Source organism: Idiotropiscis lumnitzeri, unplaced genomic scaffold (assembly GCF_059441095.1).
Source record: "Idiotropiscis lumnitzeri isolate Australia: NSW breed Sydney's pygmy pipehorse unplaced genomic scaffold, RoL_Ilum_1.0 HiC_scaffold_35, whole genome shotgun sequence".
Taxonomy (NCBI): Eukaryota; Metazoa; Chordata; class Actinopteri; order Syngnathiformes; family Syngnathidae; genus Idiotropiscis; species Idiotropiscis lumnitzeri.
The window spans coordinates 1,611,905-1,624,346 of NW_028283573.1; the positions used below are offsets into that span (position 1 = coordinate 1,611,905).

Sequence of the window (12,442 nt, forward strand, 5' to 3'; positions counted from 1 at the left end):
TTTCACATGCACCCCCTGTCCTCCACAGTGCGGATATTTACCATTTCAATTTGACATATTTACGACAGGTACCGTTTCATTAAACGACAGTCGAAAATAGATCTACAATTGACAATTTTCTATAATCTTACACTACCAATTCTTATACTACCTTTAATTTAATGTCATGAAACACAGACATTGAATTATATATGGAAAAAATGGTAAATTAAACTAAAAAAATGACAAAAGACCTTTGGCATCCTGCTCACAATCAAACTTTGAAAAAATATGTTTTCACTTTCCAAACCCCAACCATGTCCTGCACAATATAAAAATATAATATACTCATCTGTACATTTTTCTGTTTAAAACAATTGTTAACAAATAAATAACAGGTATAATGAATTTTAAACGACCATTAATTGGTGATATGCGAATTTCCTTTCAAAGACCCCTGTTGAAATGTAGCTTGTTTGCAACCAAATGCGTTTTACGTTTGATTTAATCGTCAATTCTTTGCTTATTACCCAGTTAGTACTTGTAATTGTTATTGTTTGAAAAGCCAACATTTGGCACTTAAACGAACATTTTAAATAGCTATGAGGTCTCCAAATATCTATATTATTTCATTGTCCCATTTATAAAAATAAAAAACACCAGAAATTCTGAGACTCTTTGGATAGAAAATTTGTTATTTAATGCAACATAACTGTGACCGAGTTACAATGGATGTCATGGAAATAACCACCAAACTGACAGATAGAGGATGTTTCATACAGGTATATATATATTACAGTGTCTGGTTTTTCTTTTTTTAATTCTCATATAATACAGTCGTCAGGTTCTGTCCAGTAAAAATAAGCACAGGAGGAGCAAAGTGATACTTTTTTTTTGTTGTTTTTACTTGTTTTTATTGTAACTTTTGATATTATTAGATGCAGAGAGCGACCGGTTAGTGAAGCTTGTCGGGCGGTTGGAGACTGATGAGGCCATTCAGTCGGTCAGGAGAGAGAAAAACAGGACAAGCAGTGGGAGAAGACCCCAAAAAAACAACAAAAAAAAAAACAAAAACAAAAAAGAGGGGAATTTGTTTTACAATAAGCACAATTGTTATTTTTGTGGGAATTAAGTACAAATAATTGGATTTTTGCCAACATTTTCTGCCTGCTGCCTTCTTGCTTACTCGCTTTCCTATGTCAAGTATATATCTTTCCAATATATTGTCTGAGATAGCAGGGAGGCGCAGATGTGTACGTGTTCGTATGTGTATAAAAGAAAGGAACACCAATAAAGGAGACATCCAATGAGTTAATTCGACATCTTGCATCTTCTTTGTCTTCTCTAATTTTTTTGTACAAAGACAAACACAGCTATCCAGTCATGCAACATTTGTTTGTTTTTTGTGTGTATGTCGGTGTGTGTGGGTGTGTGTGTGTTCGAGACAAAGGGGGCGTTTTTTTTTTTTTTTTTTTTAAGCATTCTGCATCTCCTTGCCGAGCTTGTAGCTCAAAATCTTGTTCCAGTCGATCTTGGTGCGCGTCACAGGAAGCTGGCGGCGTAAGGCTTTGAAGGTAGTATCCGACATGGTCTGATAGTTTTCATTGATGGCCGTCTGTGCAGGACGACAACAAAAAAGACAAAAGACATGTAACTGCAGTATTTTTTTTTCCCGTCTCCACAATTAGTGGTACCTTGGTTTACAAGTTTAATTTGTTTCGTGACCATGTAACTAACTCCATTTGAAATGCCATTACTCTGTTCTAGCCACCCCCCAAAAAAACATGTTGTTTTTTTTCTTATGTTATTAATTGAGAATAATAACCCTGTTTTGTAAAGTTTGCATGATTTAAGATTATTATTTTTTCTAGTGAGCACTAAGACTGAGCAATAGAAATTAAATCAACATCGGAATATAGTAGAATGCGAAATGTGAAAGTACAACAGCAACTGTGGCTTTCCTCGACCATTAAATTTTATTGACTTGAGCACAAAGCCCCCTCCCCAAAAAAAGCAACTGCCCTTAACTCGAAAAAAGGTTAGGTACCATTACATAAATATTTTTTATTGTGCGTGTTATAAATTGCACTGGGGTCCGATACCTGGTACTCGCTCTCTGCGGCCCCCATGAGCTTGACAAACCTTTCAGCAGTTGTAACCTCATTCTGGAAGGAGGTACATGAATATAAACTATTATATACATCTTTTTTTCTTGTCAGTGATTAGTTTATGAAAGTGGTACTCACAGAAATGGGCATGGACTCCTTCACCTCCTTGTGGCTCACTAGCTGAACATTGCCGTCCTCGTAGTAATGAACCTGCGCGGATGGACGAGGACGACGTTAGGGGGCGCCAGAGTGTCAATGACAATTGCTGACTTGTCCAGTTACCTGAATCTTCATGATTCCTGCCACATCGGTCGAGGAAGGAGAGATGGTGAATTTCCATTCTGACCTCCAGCGTCCATTCCTAATTACAGAAATCCAAAAGAAGAAAAAAAAAATTACATATCGTCCTGACATACGCCTACCGCTCAAACCAACTGCAGTTGAGTTAATAAAAGGCACCAGAAGTTTTTGGGCTGAAACTGATGGCACTCGATGCACACGATGATGGTCTGATGCCCATCGATGGTTTTGCCGTAAATCTGAGGAAAGGAACAAAAAAACACATTTACATATTTGGAGAAAATATTGCCTAATGTCTGAAAAAAACAAAGTATAGCGAAAAATGCCAAAACAATCACTTAAAAATCTGTGATTTAATAGAATGAAAAGCAAAAGTTGTAAATGCTTGAGTCTAAATAAATAAAGAACGTACGGTGCAGACTCCGTTGGGGTAGTGCTCCTTGACGTAAGCCCTGACGGCGGTGTCCACGGCGCTCCTCCACTCCTCCATTGAGACGTCCACATCATGACGCCGGGGGTCGCTGGCCTCCTTCCTCAAGTGGTCAAAAGAGAAGGAGATCTTGCTCTTGGGGTCCAGGACGCGGCCGTTCCCCAGATCGCCGTGCTCTGTGATTAAGACCTGCGCCGAGGACCACACAAACACAACATTGAAATGAACCTTTTATTCTTACCATTGAAAAAAATACTTCAACTAAAATATTTCTTCCTCAGTATAGTAAATATAACTTTTTAAAAATTAAAAAAAATAATAATTTCTTCGCAAAACCAAAAATACTCTTCATAAATATATTTTTTTCCACACGAAAATAACCCCCCCCCCCAAAAAAAAACTACTTCTATTCGGAAATATATATATATATATATAATATATTTATTTTCTAGTCTATATCTTACTTTTTTCCCTCTTGCAAACATGCAACTTTATTTTCCTGGAAAATGTACAGCTTTTTAAAATAGACTGCTTTTAAAATATTTCCCTTTTTTTTCTTGAGGAAAAAATAGTTCTCAATGGTAAACAATTAATGTTTTTCCCTTGCAATGAACCGTAAGCCATTGTGGCGCTTAAGACGTGGCCTATTTGAACAAGCGCAAAATGAAGCAAGCACGACAACTGCGGAACAGCCTTCCCATCACGTGTCATGTACATCAACACTTGAGCAATGCTGCTGGGAACAAGGGTGGCGGGGGAATCAACGTGTAGAGTGGGAACTCTGAGACATGACGACACATTCACGTAAAGCGCTGCAATCATTGGTGGTGTTGCTGCGCACTTGCTCAGCCACAAATCAACAAGAATCGCAATCGCATCATTAAAGTCAGCATTGTGAGCCATTAAGTTCATGAAAGTCATTTGATTTTGCCACCTATTGGATCTTTTTGAAAGTACATATTGAAGTGAAAAGAATTTTTAATAAGTCACCTGGTCATCGTAGCCCTCAATTTTCACGGGGGTAAACTGGTCCAAGTTGTACTGTGCAAATGCACTGCAAGGGGATGGAGGAGAAAGAAATGAATGAACGTCCGATCTCATCATCTCAGGCAGAGAAACTTTTTGAATTGAACTACAACAATGAACTGCTTGACCGTATTGCAATTTATTGAGCTGCAGCTGTGCGGGGAGCACTTACTGCGACGCGCCTTCCCTGAGGAGATTGTCATTGTTGAGCAGCAATCGCACATCTACAAACACAGCAAAGGAGACAAGGAGGGATTGAGGGAGGAGAGAGCGAGTCATTCAAAGGAAATGAACAGAGTGGAACAGGGTGTAAAATCCCATAAAGATCACGATGGACAAAGTGGCAGCAGGGGTTTGATTGTGTACAAGTGTGCGAGTGGTTGTGTGTGTCTGTCAGGGGGAGATAAGACGCGGGCACGCACACACACACACACACCCTGATCAACAGCCCCCTGCACGGCTTATCATGGTGGGATGAAGCTTTAATGACACTTTCGAGCTGTCCCTGCAGGCTGAGCTTACGATTTATCCCAAACAACAATGCATTAATCGCGGCTCTTCACAACCAATTCGTATCTGGGTCATAAATCAAAATACTAGGAGAAACGTATCTTACAATTGTAATACAGTTTTAAAGTCGGAAGAAAGAGGTCGTAGCTTTATCACACTCACAGTTGTTGGAATTTTTACATAAATACATGTGTATGTTTTGAAAATAAAGTCATAATACTGCAACATTTTTTGTGACTTTATATAAGTGTATAATGTCAAATTCTATACAGTGGAGCCTCGCTATTCGTTGGGGATAAGGACCAGGCCAGGCCATGAGTATGAATAGTCTAAAACCCCTGATATTTATTTTCTAGAAAACATGGTGGGGAAACAAAACAAAACACAAAGGAAATGACAAAATACTAAACAAATAAAAATAAATATTGAACCATGAGAATGCAAGCCTATATGTTCAATTGAAGGTGCAAAACATAGGAAAATGTCTTTTTTTTCTCCTTGCAATTTTTTGGCAAGTAAATTTAGAATACTATTAAATGTCATAATTAGCATGGCACGGTACAGTTATTATTGCGATATCGTGTGAACGCTCACCAAGCCATTTATTTTGAATGGTTATCGTTTCTTTTAATTCATTAATTTCTTATTCTTATTATTATTATCCATCCATCCATCCATCATCTGTACCGCTTCTCCTCACTAGGGTCGCGGGGGGGAGCTGGAGCCTATCCCAGCTATCTTCGGGCAGTAGGCGGAGTACACCCTGAACTGGTTGCCAGCCAATTGCAGGGCTCTTATTATTATTATTACTGTTATTATATATTTTTTCTTCATGTACGCTACATTTGCACAGACTCACTTCCTGTCCCTTCAAAATAAAAAGATGAGCTGGCTCAGCAGCCGGGTGATTTAAACTCTGACGTATAAAGCACTCATCACGTCAACCACCAGCGTGCTGCCCACAAAACAAACCGTTTGTGCATTTAATAATAATGATTAAAAAAACAAAAAAAAACATAAAACTTACCATTGAAAACTTCGTTGAACTCTCCTGGTGGGGCGTGAATGATGAACTGGGCTGCTATGCGCAACTGCAGGCAAGACACGAAATGGAGGGTTAGACAAATTGCGCTGGGGGCAACATTCAAACTTGAAGTCAAATCTTATTATGTCTGCATGGAAAATCTTTTTTTTTTATTTTTTTTGCTGTCAAAAGAATGAATGAAAAAAAAAACAAGGATGTGAATGAAAGAAGAACCAAATTCAGGGTGGTAAGCAGGGCAAGTATCTACATGCAAAATTTCTCCTACATTTCTCCGTTGCTGCTTTTGCACGACACTTCCTGTTTCTAGGTCACATGACAAAAAGACGACAGCCCCTGCCTCCCCCGCATGGCCCTCGACCATATAAGGACATGAAAATGTGCTGAGGAAGACTTGCCAGATTCGTTGGCGGCGCCCGACGACTCGGCCAGGTTCTCGCATGTCGGTGAACGGAAGAAGGGAAGCATGGGTGCTCGCGTGTGTGTCCAGAGGGGCACATATTATTAGCGTTCTAAGTGTGAGTGTGTGTGTGTGTATATGTGTCGGAGCGAGTGTATCCATGTGTGCGTGCGTTGCAAAGCATTTTGGATATTTTGGTCTGAAGTGGCAATTTAAAGAAAAGTCAGAGATCCAGATCAAACAAACGACTAGTTGAGGAGCTGAACAGAATGAACCAGAATTAGGACATTTTGTTTTTCAGTCAGGGATGATCACCAAAACGGTTTTATACAGTATTGTGACACAACTCCAAAGACATTGAGAACCGATACAGGACCAATGCGGCTATCACGTTTTTAGGAACGACAATTCTATGCTTTGGTTCGATTCTATTACTCCAATTAATAAAATCTGCAAGTGAACTGCAGGTGTTCTTTTGTCCACTTGGGGGCACCATCCTCCCATTCCACACTATATCTGTGACTTTGAGCATGTAGGGCTTTAAAGTCTGGGCCTGGCCTGGTAAGTGGCGTGGGCGTCATTGAAAGGGACTGTCACTATCGAATCTTTCCAGAATCGATTATAGACTTATTTTTTTATGTTGACTTTGTCGACCCCCCCGCCCCCCAACATAAGGAGTTAGCTGTTGTAAGCTCAGGTTAGCAGCAGGTTGTTTACTGGTTAACCGCTAGCCAGCCAGCAAACTGTTGAGTGCTTGGGCGTCAGTTGCGGCCATGGCAGTTTGCGAATGAATGGTGTGTTTGTTTCATTACCATTTATTTAATACTGCCTTCTAGTGACGTATCAGTTCAGGTATCGCATCAGAGAAAAAATACGCAATACCGACGTAACATCCAGATCTCGAGTCAGGACTGTGGTCAAGAGCTACAAATGGAGATACGTTTTTGAGAAAGTCAGAGAACGCGCAAGCGCCAACATGCAAACTGGATGCATGAAAGCCAGAGACACAGGAATTACTGGAACATTCTTGCTTTGAGGCCGCACAACTAACCACCCCTGCCACTGTGTGAAAAGATGGTATGTGCTAAATTGCGCTTTGGTTTCCTAAAAGCTTTGAAAATCGGCTTCATCTTTACTGAAATTTAAATAAGCATCCTAAAATTCAAAGCTTTGGGCTACATGACATGCATTTTATTTGAGGGGAGACTGATGAAATCAACAAAAGAGATTATTTGCTGCAAAGTGGATGGAGATTGAATTATAACAAAGCAGCAAAGGGGTTTAGTTAACATTTTTGTAGCCATCCGTCAGTCACCAAATCAAAGCTTCTAAAACCTCAGTGAGGACCAAACTATGCCTCTGCTTGACTAATTAGCAGATTTTCGCAGTTCAGTATTCATCTATTTATGTTTTTTTCCCCCAGTGGAATCTAAACTCAGCAGATGCCTGAAAAATTCACAGATACTTAAGTACAGTTTAAATATTTTCTTGGAGTGGTGTTGTCATTTACTTTTCAGATTCACCAAATAAATATGCATAGCTCAAATCTATAAAAACATCAAATTGAGGTTATGACTTGAATATTTTTAAGTTGCATGATCTGTGCTGGCCTTCATTTGCAGCCAAATTATTTAAGAAGATTGTCGGCTTAGCTACGCAGACATCCTCATTGAAAAGCCTGGTGAAAATATTTATGAATATTAAATCACCAGAGTGACAGTCAAGACAGATATGAGGGGGCTGTCAAGCAGCTGCAGGCTAACCTAAAAAAAAAAATAAATAAAAGGTTCCTGATCCGAGAATGAATCTCGAGCAGCTCATCTGATTCCAGAGGAGGAATTAAAGACTTTAAAAAATGATGACACACAAAATGATTTTCCTTCGCCTGCTGCAATGTTATATAAATAGCATCAAACACGGATTCTTCGGGTGAATCCCAGGACTTCGGCTGTCTGCCTATTCTGCAAGCATAACTTAAACACAAAAACAAAACACACAAAACCATTTAAGATAGACATTTCTAATTCAATGGAGGGAGCTTGATAGCAAAAAAGGAAAGTGTTGCTTTGGATGCAAAAGCATTGACGGAAAACTTCTTGAAGACATTCTAACCATTCAGACGAGCCAGGCGGACTAACCGGACTTGTTCTGTTTAATTTTCCGACATATACAATATGCTAGGCTACAATTTCATGACAAAACAATAATACTGGTACACAAGGCACACTCAAAATACTATTCGACAAAGCACACTACTGTCAGTATACGTCACAATATGACACAAACAGTGCCAGTACGAGAGTACGCTAGGCAGCTACGTGTAACGATATTGCTGGCAGACGATACAGCGCAGCACGAATGAGACCCGATACAACACGACACAAAACTGTTGGTAAACAATACAGTAAAATATGATATAACCGAATTGACAAGACAATCTACAGTAAAATGATATACCAAAATGCCAAAATTGACAAAGCAAAACACGGTCAGATTATGACGCACTATACTACAATACAATACCACAATACAATATGATACAATAAGACATAATTCTAGCATAGAGTACAAAACAAAACGACGACGCCAGTATGCAATATAATACAACACAACCCAATACGAGCAAAATGTGAGGCTACCATACAAATACAAACTCATACTATCGGCAAACGACAAAACTTAAATTGACAAGATGTGACGTTACCTTTATAAGACACCATATGTTACCGTCTCATAAATAATATAGTAAGAGAGAATATGGTAAGCCCGCAATAGACGATATGATACACCACAATATGACGCCACCAGTATACAAAACAATACTATGTGTGTATGGTCTTTGCTACCATATGATACGACATGACACAATGCTGCTTCTACACGATATAATGCAATACGACAATCCCTTTGGTAAGCGATATTCTCAGTTACAGTAAGCTGTCCACACTTATGATACAAACAGATACTACTGGTACTCGAGACCATGCTGATAATACGACTGCCGAGATACCATACCATATATGATTATGATGAATTATATTACAATCTACAATATAATAATACGCTATACAATGCCATGCATTCATCGGATACGATATGATTTTGAAACGATACTATATGTAATGATCAATGATACAATGAGATACAACGCAACATTATGGAATATTCCAGGATGTAAAATGATATGCTTCAATATGGCAAGACACCGCTAGTTATTGGTGGGAAGTTTTGTTCTTTTATTGCCTGGAAACAGGAAGGACGCTAACAGGTAGCTGATGGAGTGATGTGACAGCGCAAACAGATTGACTCACCAGTTTCCTGTGTGTGTGTGGGGGTGTGCGTGTGTGTGTGTGTGTGTGTGTGGTTAAGCTTCTGCTGTCACCAGGAAGCTCAAGCAGACAAAGCCAAGAAGAAAAAGCTATTCTATTGCTAGTTAGAATTAACTTACCCTTATTATTATTTGGGTTAAGAATGCAGCTAGTTCTGGTGGATGAGATTTTCTAAGAAAACATATTGCGCAAGAACAAGCAACGTCACAGCTCGGCCTGGAGAACAAAATTGCTCAAGGACTCATTGATAACTCTTTTAGTTACAATATAGCCCTACAAGCACCAAGTTTTTCAATATTAGACATCGGATGGTAAACTTTCAACCCCAAAGTTTTAGGGAAAAACAAGCATCAAATATTAAGCTGCTCGAGTGAAGCGGGGGAAAAAAAACAGGGCGCAATTAGAGTGATGCTCTTGCATGTGGGCAAGGAGAGCCTCTGGCGCAATGTACTTCTCAGCCATTTATAGAATTCGACAGTTAAATACAAATATAAAATAAGATGCCTCACAAGCAGCTGAGGATACTTAATGCAAAAACAATAACAGCCAACCCGGCTCCAACTTGTGAGGTCACTCATTAGCCCACGCCCCTTAAAGGCACACATTCAACACACGAAAACTGCTGTCAGGGCAGTATTACACAGTATTTCTTAAAACCAGTTTGTCAAATATTTTATTTCGGTTACTACGAGCAATTAAGCCTATTAAAGCAGGTGATAAGTATAACGCCCATAAAACCGCACAAGAAAATGTTAAGTTGATGACTATTTATGAACCTCAACTTCGTTATAACGTCGTAACTTCTTCGCTACGCATTAAGCACCTTGATTTCACCCGAATGTCAGGCTAAATGTTGAACTGTGCCGCAAATGCACAGAGAGAGCATTTAAAGTAGAAAAGCGCGATGGAAACAGCAAAAGGGCGTGTTAGTCAGTCCAGCTAAATGTTAGCCACCGAGCGGCTAAATGCTAAACTATGCGAGCTAACGGCATTTTGGCGTACCCAAAAACTTTGGCAAGACAGACAACACACAACAAGCAACGCGTTCCGCTCGGCGAAAGAATGCGCAATTTGTTAGCTCGACCGATGTTATAACGCCAACAGCGCTCCTATTTTCAGCCAGCACCGTACAAGGAGTCTCCGTTTGGAGCTTCGCTAAAATGAGCGGAAGTTGAGCTAAAAATAAGAAGAGCGGCGGCGGCAAGCAGGCCCGCGAATTCCACTCGTCAAATCAACACGGTCGTCATTCGAAGCGCGTCCAAAACATGGTCAAGTGCTACCTGGGAATATCGTAGCTCGCCTCGTCCTAAATGTGCTTTGTTTGGCTGATTAAAAAAGTCTTCCTACCTTTTCCTCGTTACTGATCGGCTCGTCTTGATTCGCCATCTTTTCTTCCGGCACCACCAGCTTGTCAGAGCGCCGTGACGTCATCCCATGGGTGGTTCCCCTCAGTTTGGCTCGGCTCGCGCACGCGGCATGCTGTGCGCGCACACACAGCCACGCACGCGCACACAGCAACTGTAATAATAATAATAATAATAATAATGAAAAAAAGAACGATAATATCCCCATTGAAGTAAAATTTAATAAAATAGAGAAAGGCATTATACTTAATTCAACTTTATTCAATGAGAACAACCACAGCTGAAGTAAAGTTCTATAAATCAATTTATAAATATGGACACTAAACATAACACAGTCTAGACAAAAAAGCACAGTTAAAAAATAACACCAAAAAAAAACATCCTCCTGTTTTCTACACTGCGGATCATTATTTGGCTCATAGATATCCTGGAGCTTGTCTCAGTTCTCTTCGGGCGAAAAGAAACACAACGCACACCTTAAGCTGGCCCAGCAACAGAAAATGCCTCATCTATCCCCTTTTGAGGTTCCTTCAAGAGCAGTGGGTCAACTAACCTCTTAGTCATTGGACAAGAACCTCATTTTGAGGCTATTTCGTCTAAAATATATTATTTGGTTCACAACAACTGCAGGAATAATTTATTAGTGCGCAAACAAAGACCTAACTTTCTGAGTAGCCTAATTACACTGTTCATCTGTCTACTTCTATCATGCTTTTAAAATAACGTATTATTTATATTGGATTCGTACCATTATTTCAATATGTTTGTTTCCATTGAGCATTAATATAAAATTGTGCTGCGTGATCAAACAAATCAAGTTTATTGCCAAGGAGAGCCTTTAGTAATGTCACTTCCATGCTTGTCCACTAGATGGGAAGGTAAGACAACATTTAGACGCTCATTTTCACTCGGCAAGCGAGACACAATATCATTTACTACAACAAACGCCACAGTCACACTGAAGAAAAATAAACTGTGGTTGTTCAACTGTCATCCGAGAAGGGAGTGACGAAGATTTACTGTCACCTATCTTTCTAAAATAACATTTTCTCTGCTTTATTTGGGCCTCTTAATCATTGTTAGGCCTAAATGCCTTAGTATAAATTGAGCCCAGTTTTATTTATTTATTTATTAGCACATGAAACCAGCAAATATGGATTTACAATCATATGTAGCAATTAGAAAACACATAAAATACGCATAGGATATGTTAGTTATCGAGTCACTAGCCTCGCCAACCTCCATGTGTCTTTCACCTCATGATTACAAAATAATATAAAATGTATCTAAAATGCTGTGGGATAAGATTTTACACAACATGATTCAGCAGGCACGCATTCTGATGTGATACGACACGATGCTGGGTGAGATAACATACAACGCTCACATTTAAAAATTCTCGTATCTCAAACCATCTTTCCCTTTGCCCAAAAAAAAACATAATTGCTAAACTGTTGTGCCCAACCTGCCCACTGGGAGGCAGTATAATACCGAACAATCAGGCAAACACAAACAAAGAAGAATAGACTATCAATGCCCACCGTTAGCATGTCAATGGCATTTTGCATCATTCGATAGCATTAAGCTAAGCGAACTTTCCTCAGGCTAAATAAACTACTTTTTATTAAATACACAATGTAATTGTTTGTGCTTTATGTTGAGTGTGGCAGTAAACTTCAAGTGGGAGTGGGATTAAAGGAAAATATCACCTTGAAAGATGGCTTGCATGTTGAAAAATTCGTAAATTGGGTGATTTACAGTCTGCTATGGCATTTTATAATCCATTATTCACTGAAATATGCCAATTTTTGTAGAAGTTAGATAGGGGTTGGTGCCTTGTTACGGGGCACCTCCAGATGCCCCATGAGTTGCCATGCAACCTAGCTGCGGATTTGGTATGACGAAGCAAGCCGGAGGAGGCGTTCTAGCGGCCTCAAACTTGAAAATATCCCGC

The 12,442-nt window shown here is 39.5% G+C and overlaps 1 protein-coding gene across 1 annotated transcript; it reads right to left on the reverse strand.

Annotated features, from left to right (window-relative positions):
- Positions 1-656: 656 nt before the first annotated feature.
- LOC148315896 (F-actin-capping protein subunit alpha-2-like) lies at positions 657-10,631 on the reverse strand. Its single transcript, XM_088287251.1, has 10 exons — positions 10,472-10,631; positions 5,381-5,444; positions 4,016-4,067; positions 3,808-3,871; positions 2,800-3,006; positions 2,547-2,626; positions 2,370-2,448; positions 2,226-2,297; positions 2,082-2,144; positions 657-1,594 (listed from the first exon to the last, which is right to left on the reverse strand). Exons 1-10 carry the CDS (start codon positions 10,553-10,555, stop codon positions 1,454-1,456), a joined length of 906 nt encoding a protein of 301 aa, XP_088143377.1. The 5' UTR covers positions 10,556-10,631; the 3' UTR covers positions 657-1,453.
- Between the last annotated feature and the right edge of the window lie 1,811 nt (positions 10,632-12,442).

What these genes read in the sequence shown, in the direction of transcription:
- LOC148315896 (XM_088287251.1), bottom strand. Translation starts at nt 10,555, where the DNA reads ATGACGTCACGGCGCTCTGACAAGCTGGTGGTGCCGGAAGAAAAGATG. An exon ending in ACCCCAACGGAGTCTGCACC is followed by an intron (nt 2,627 to 2,799) that starts GTACGTTCTTTA and finishes TCCTTTCCTCAG; the next exon opens with ATTTACGGCAAAACCATCGA. An exon ending in TTTCAGCCCAAAAACTTCTG is followed by an intron (nt 2,449 to 2,546) that starts GTGCCTTTTATT and finishes TTCTGTAATTAG; the next exon opens with GAATGGACGCTGGAGGTCAG.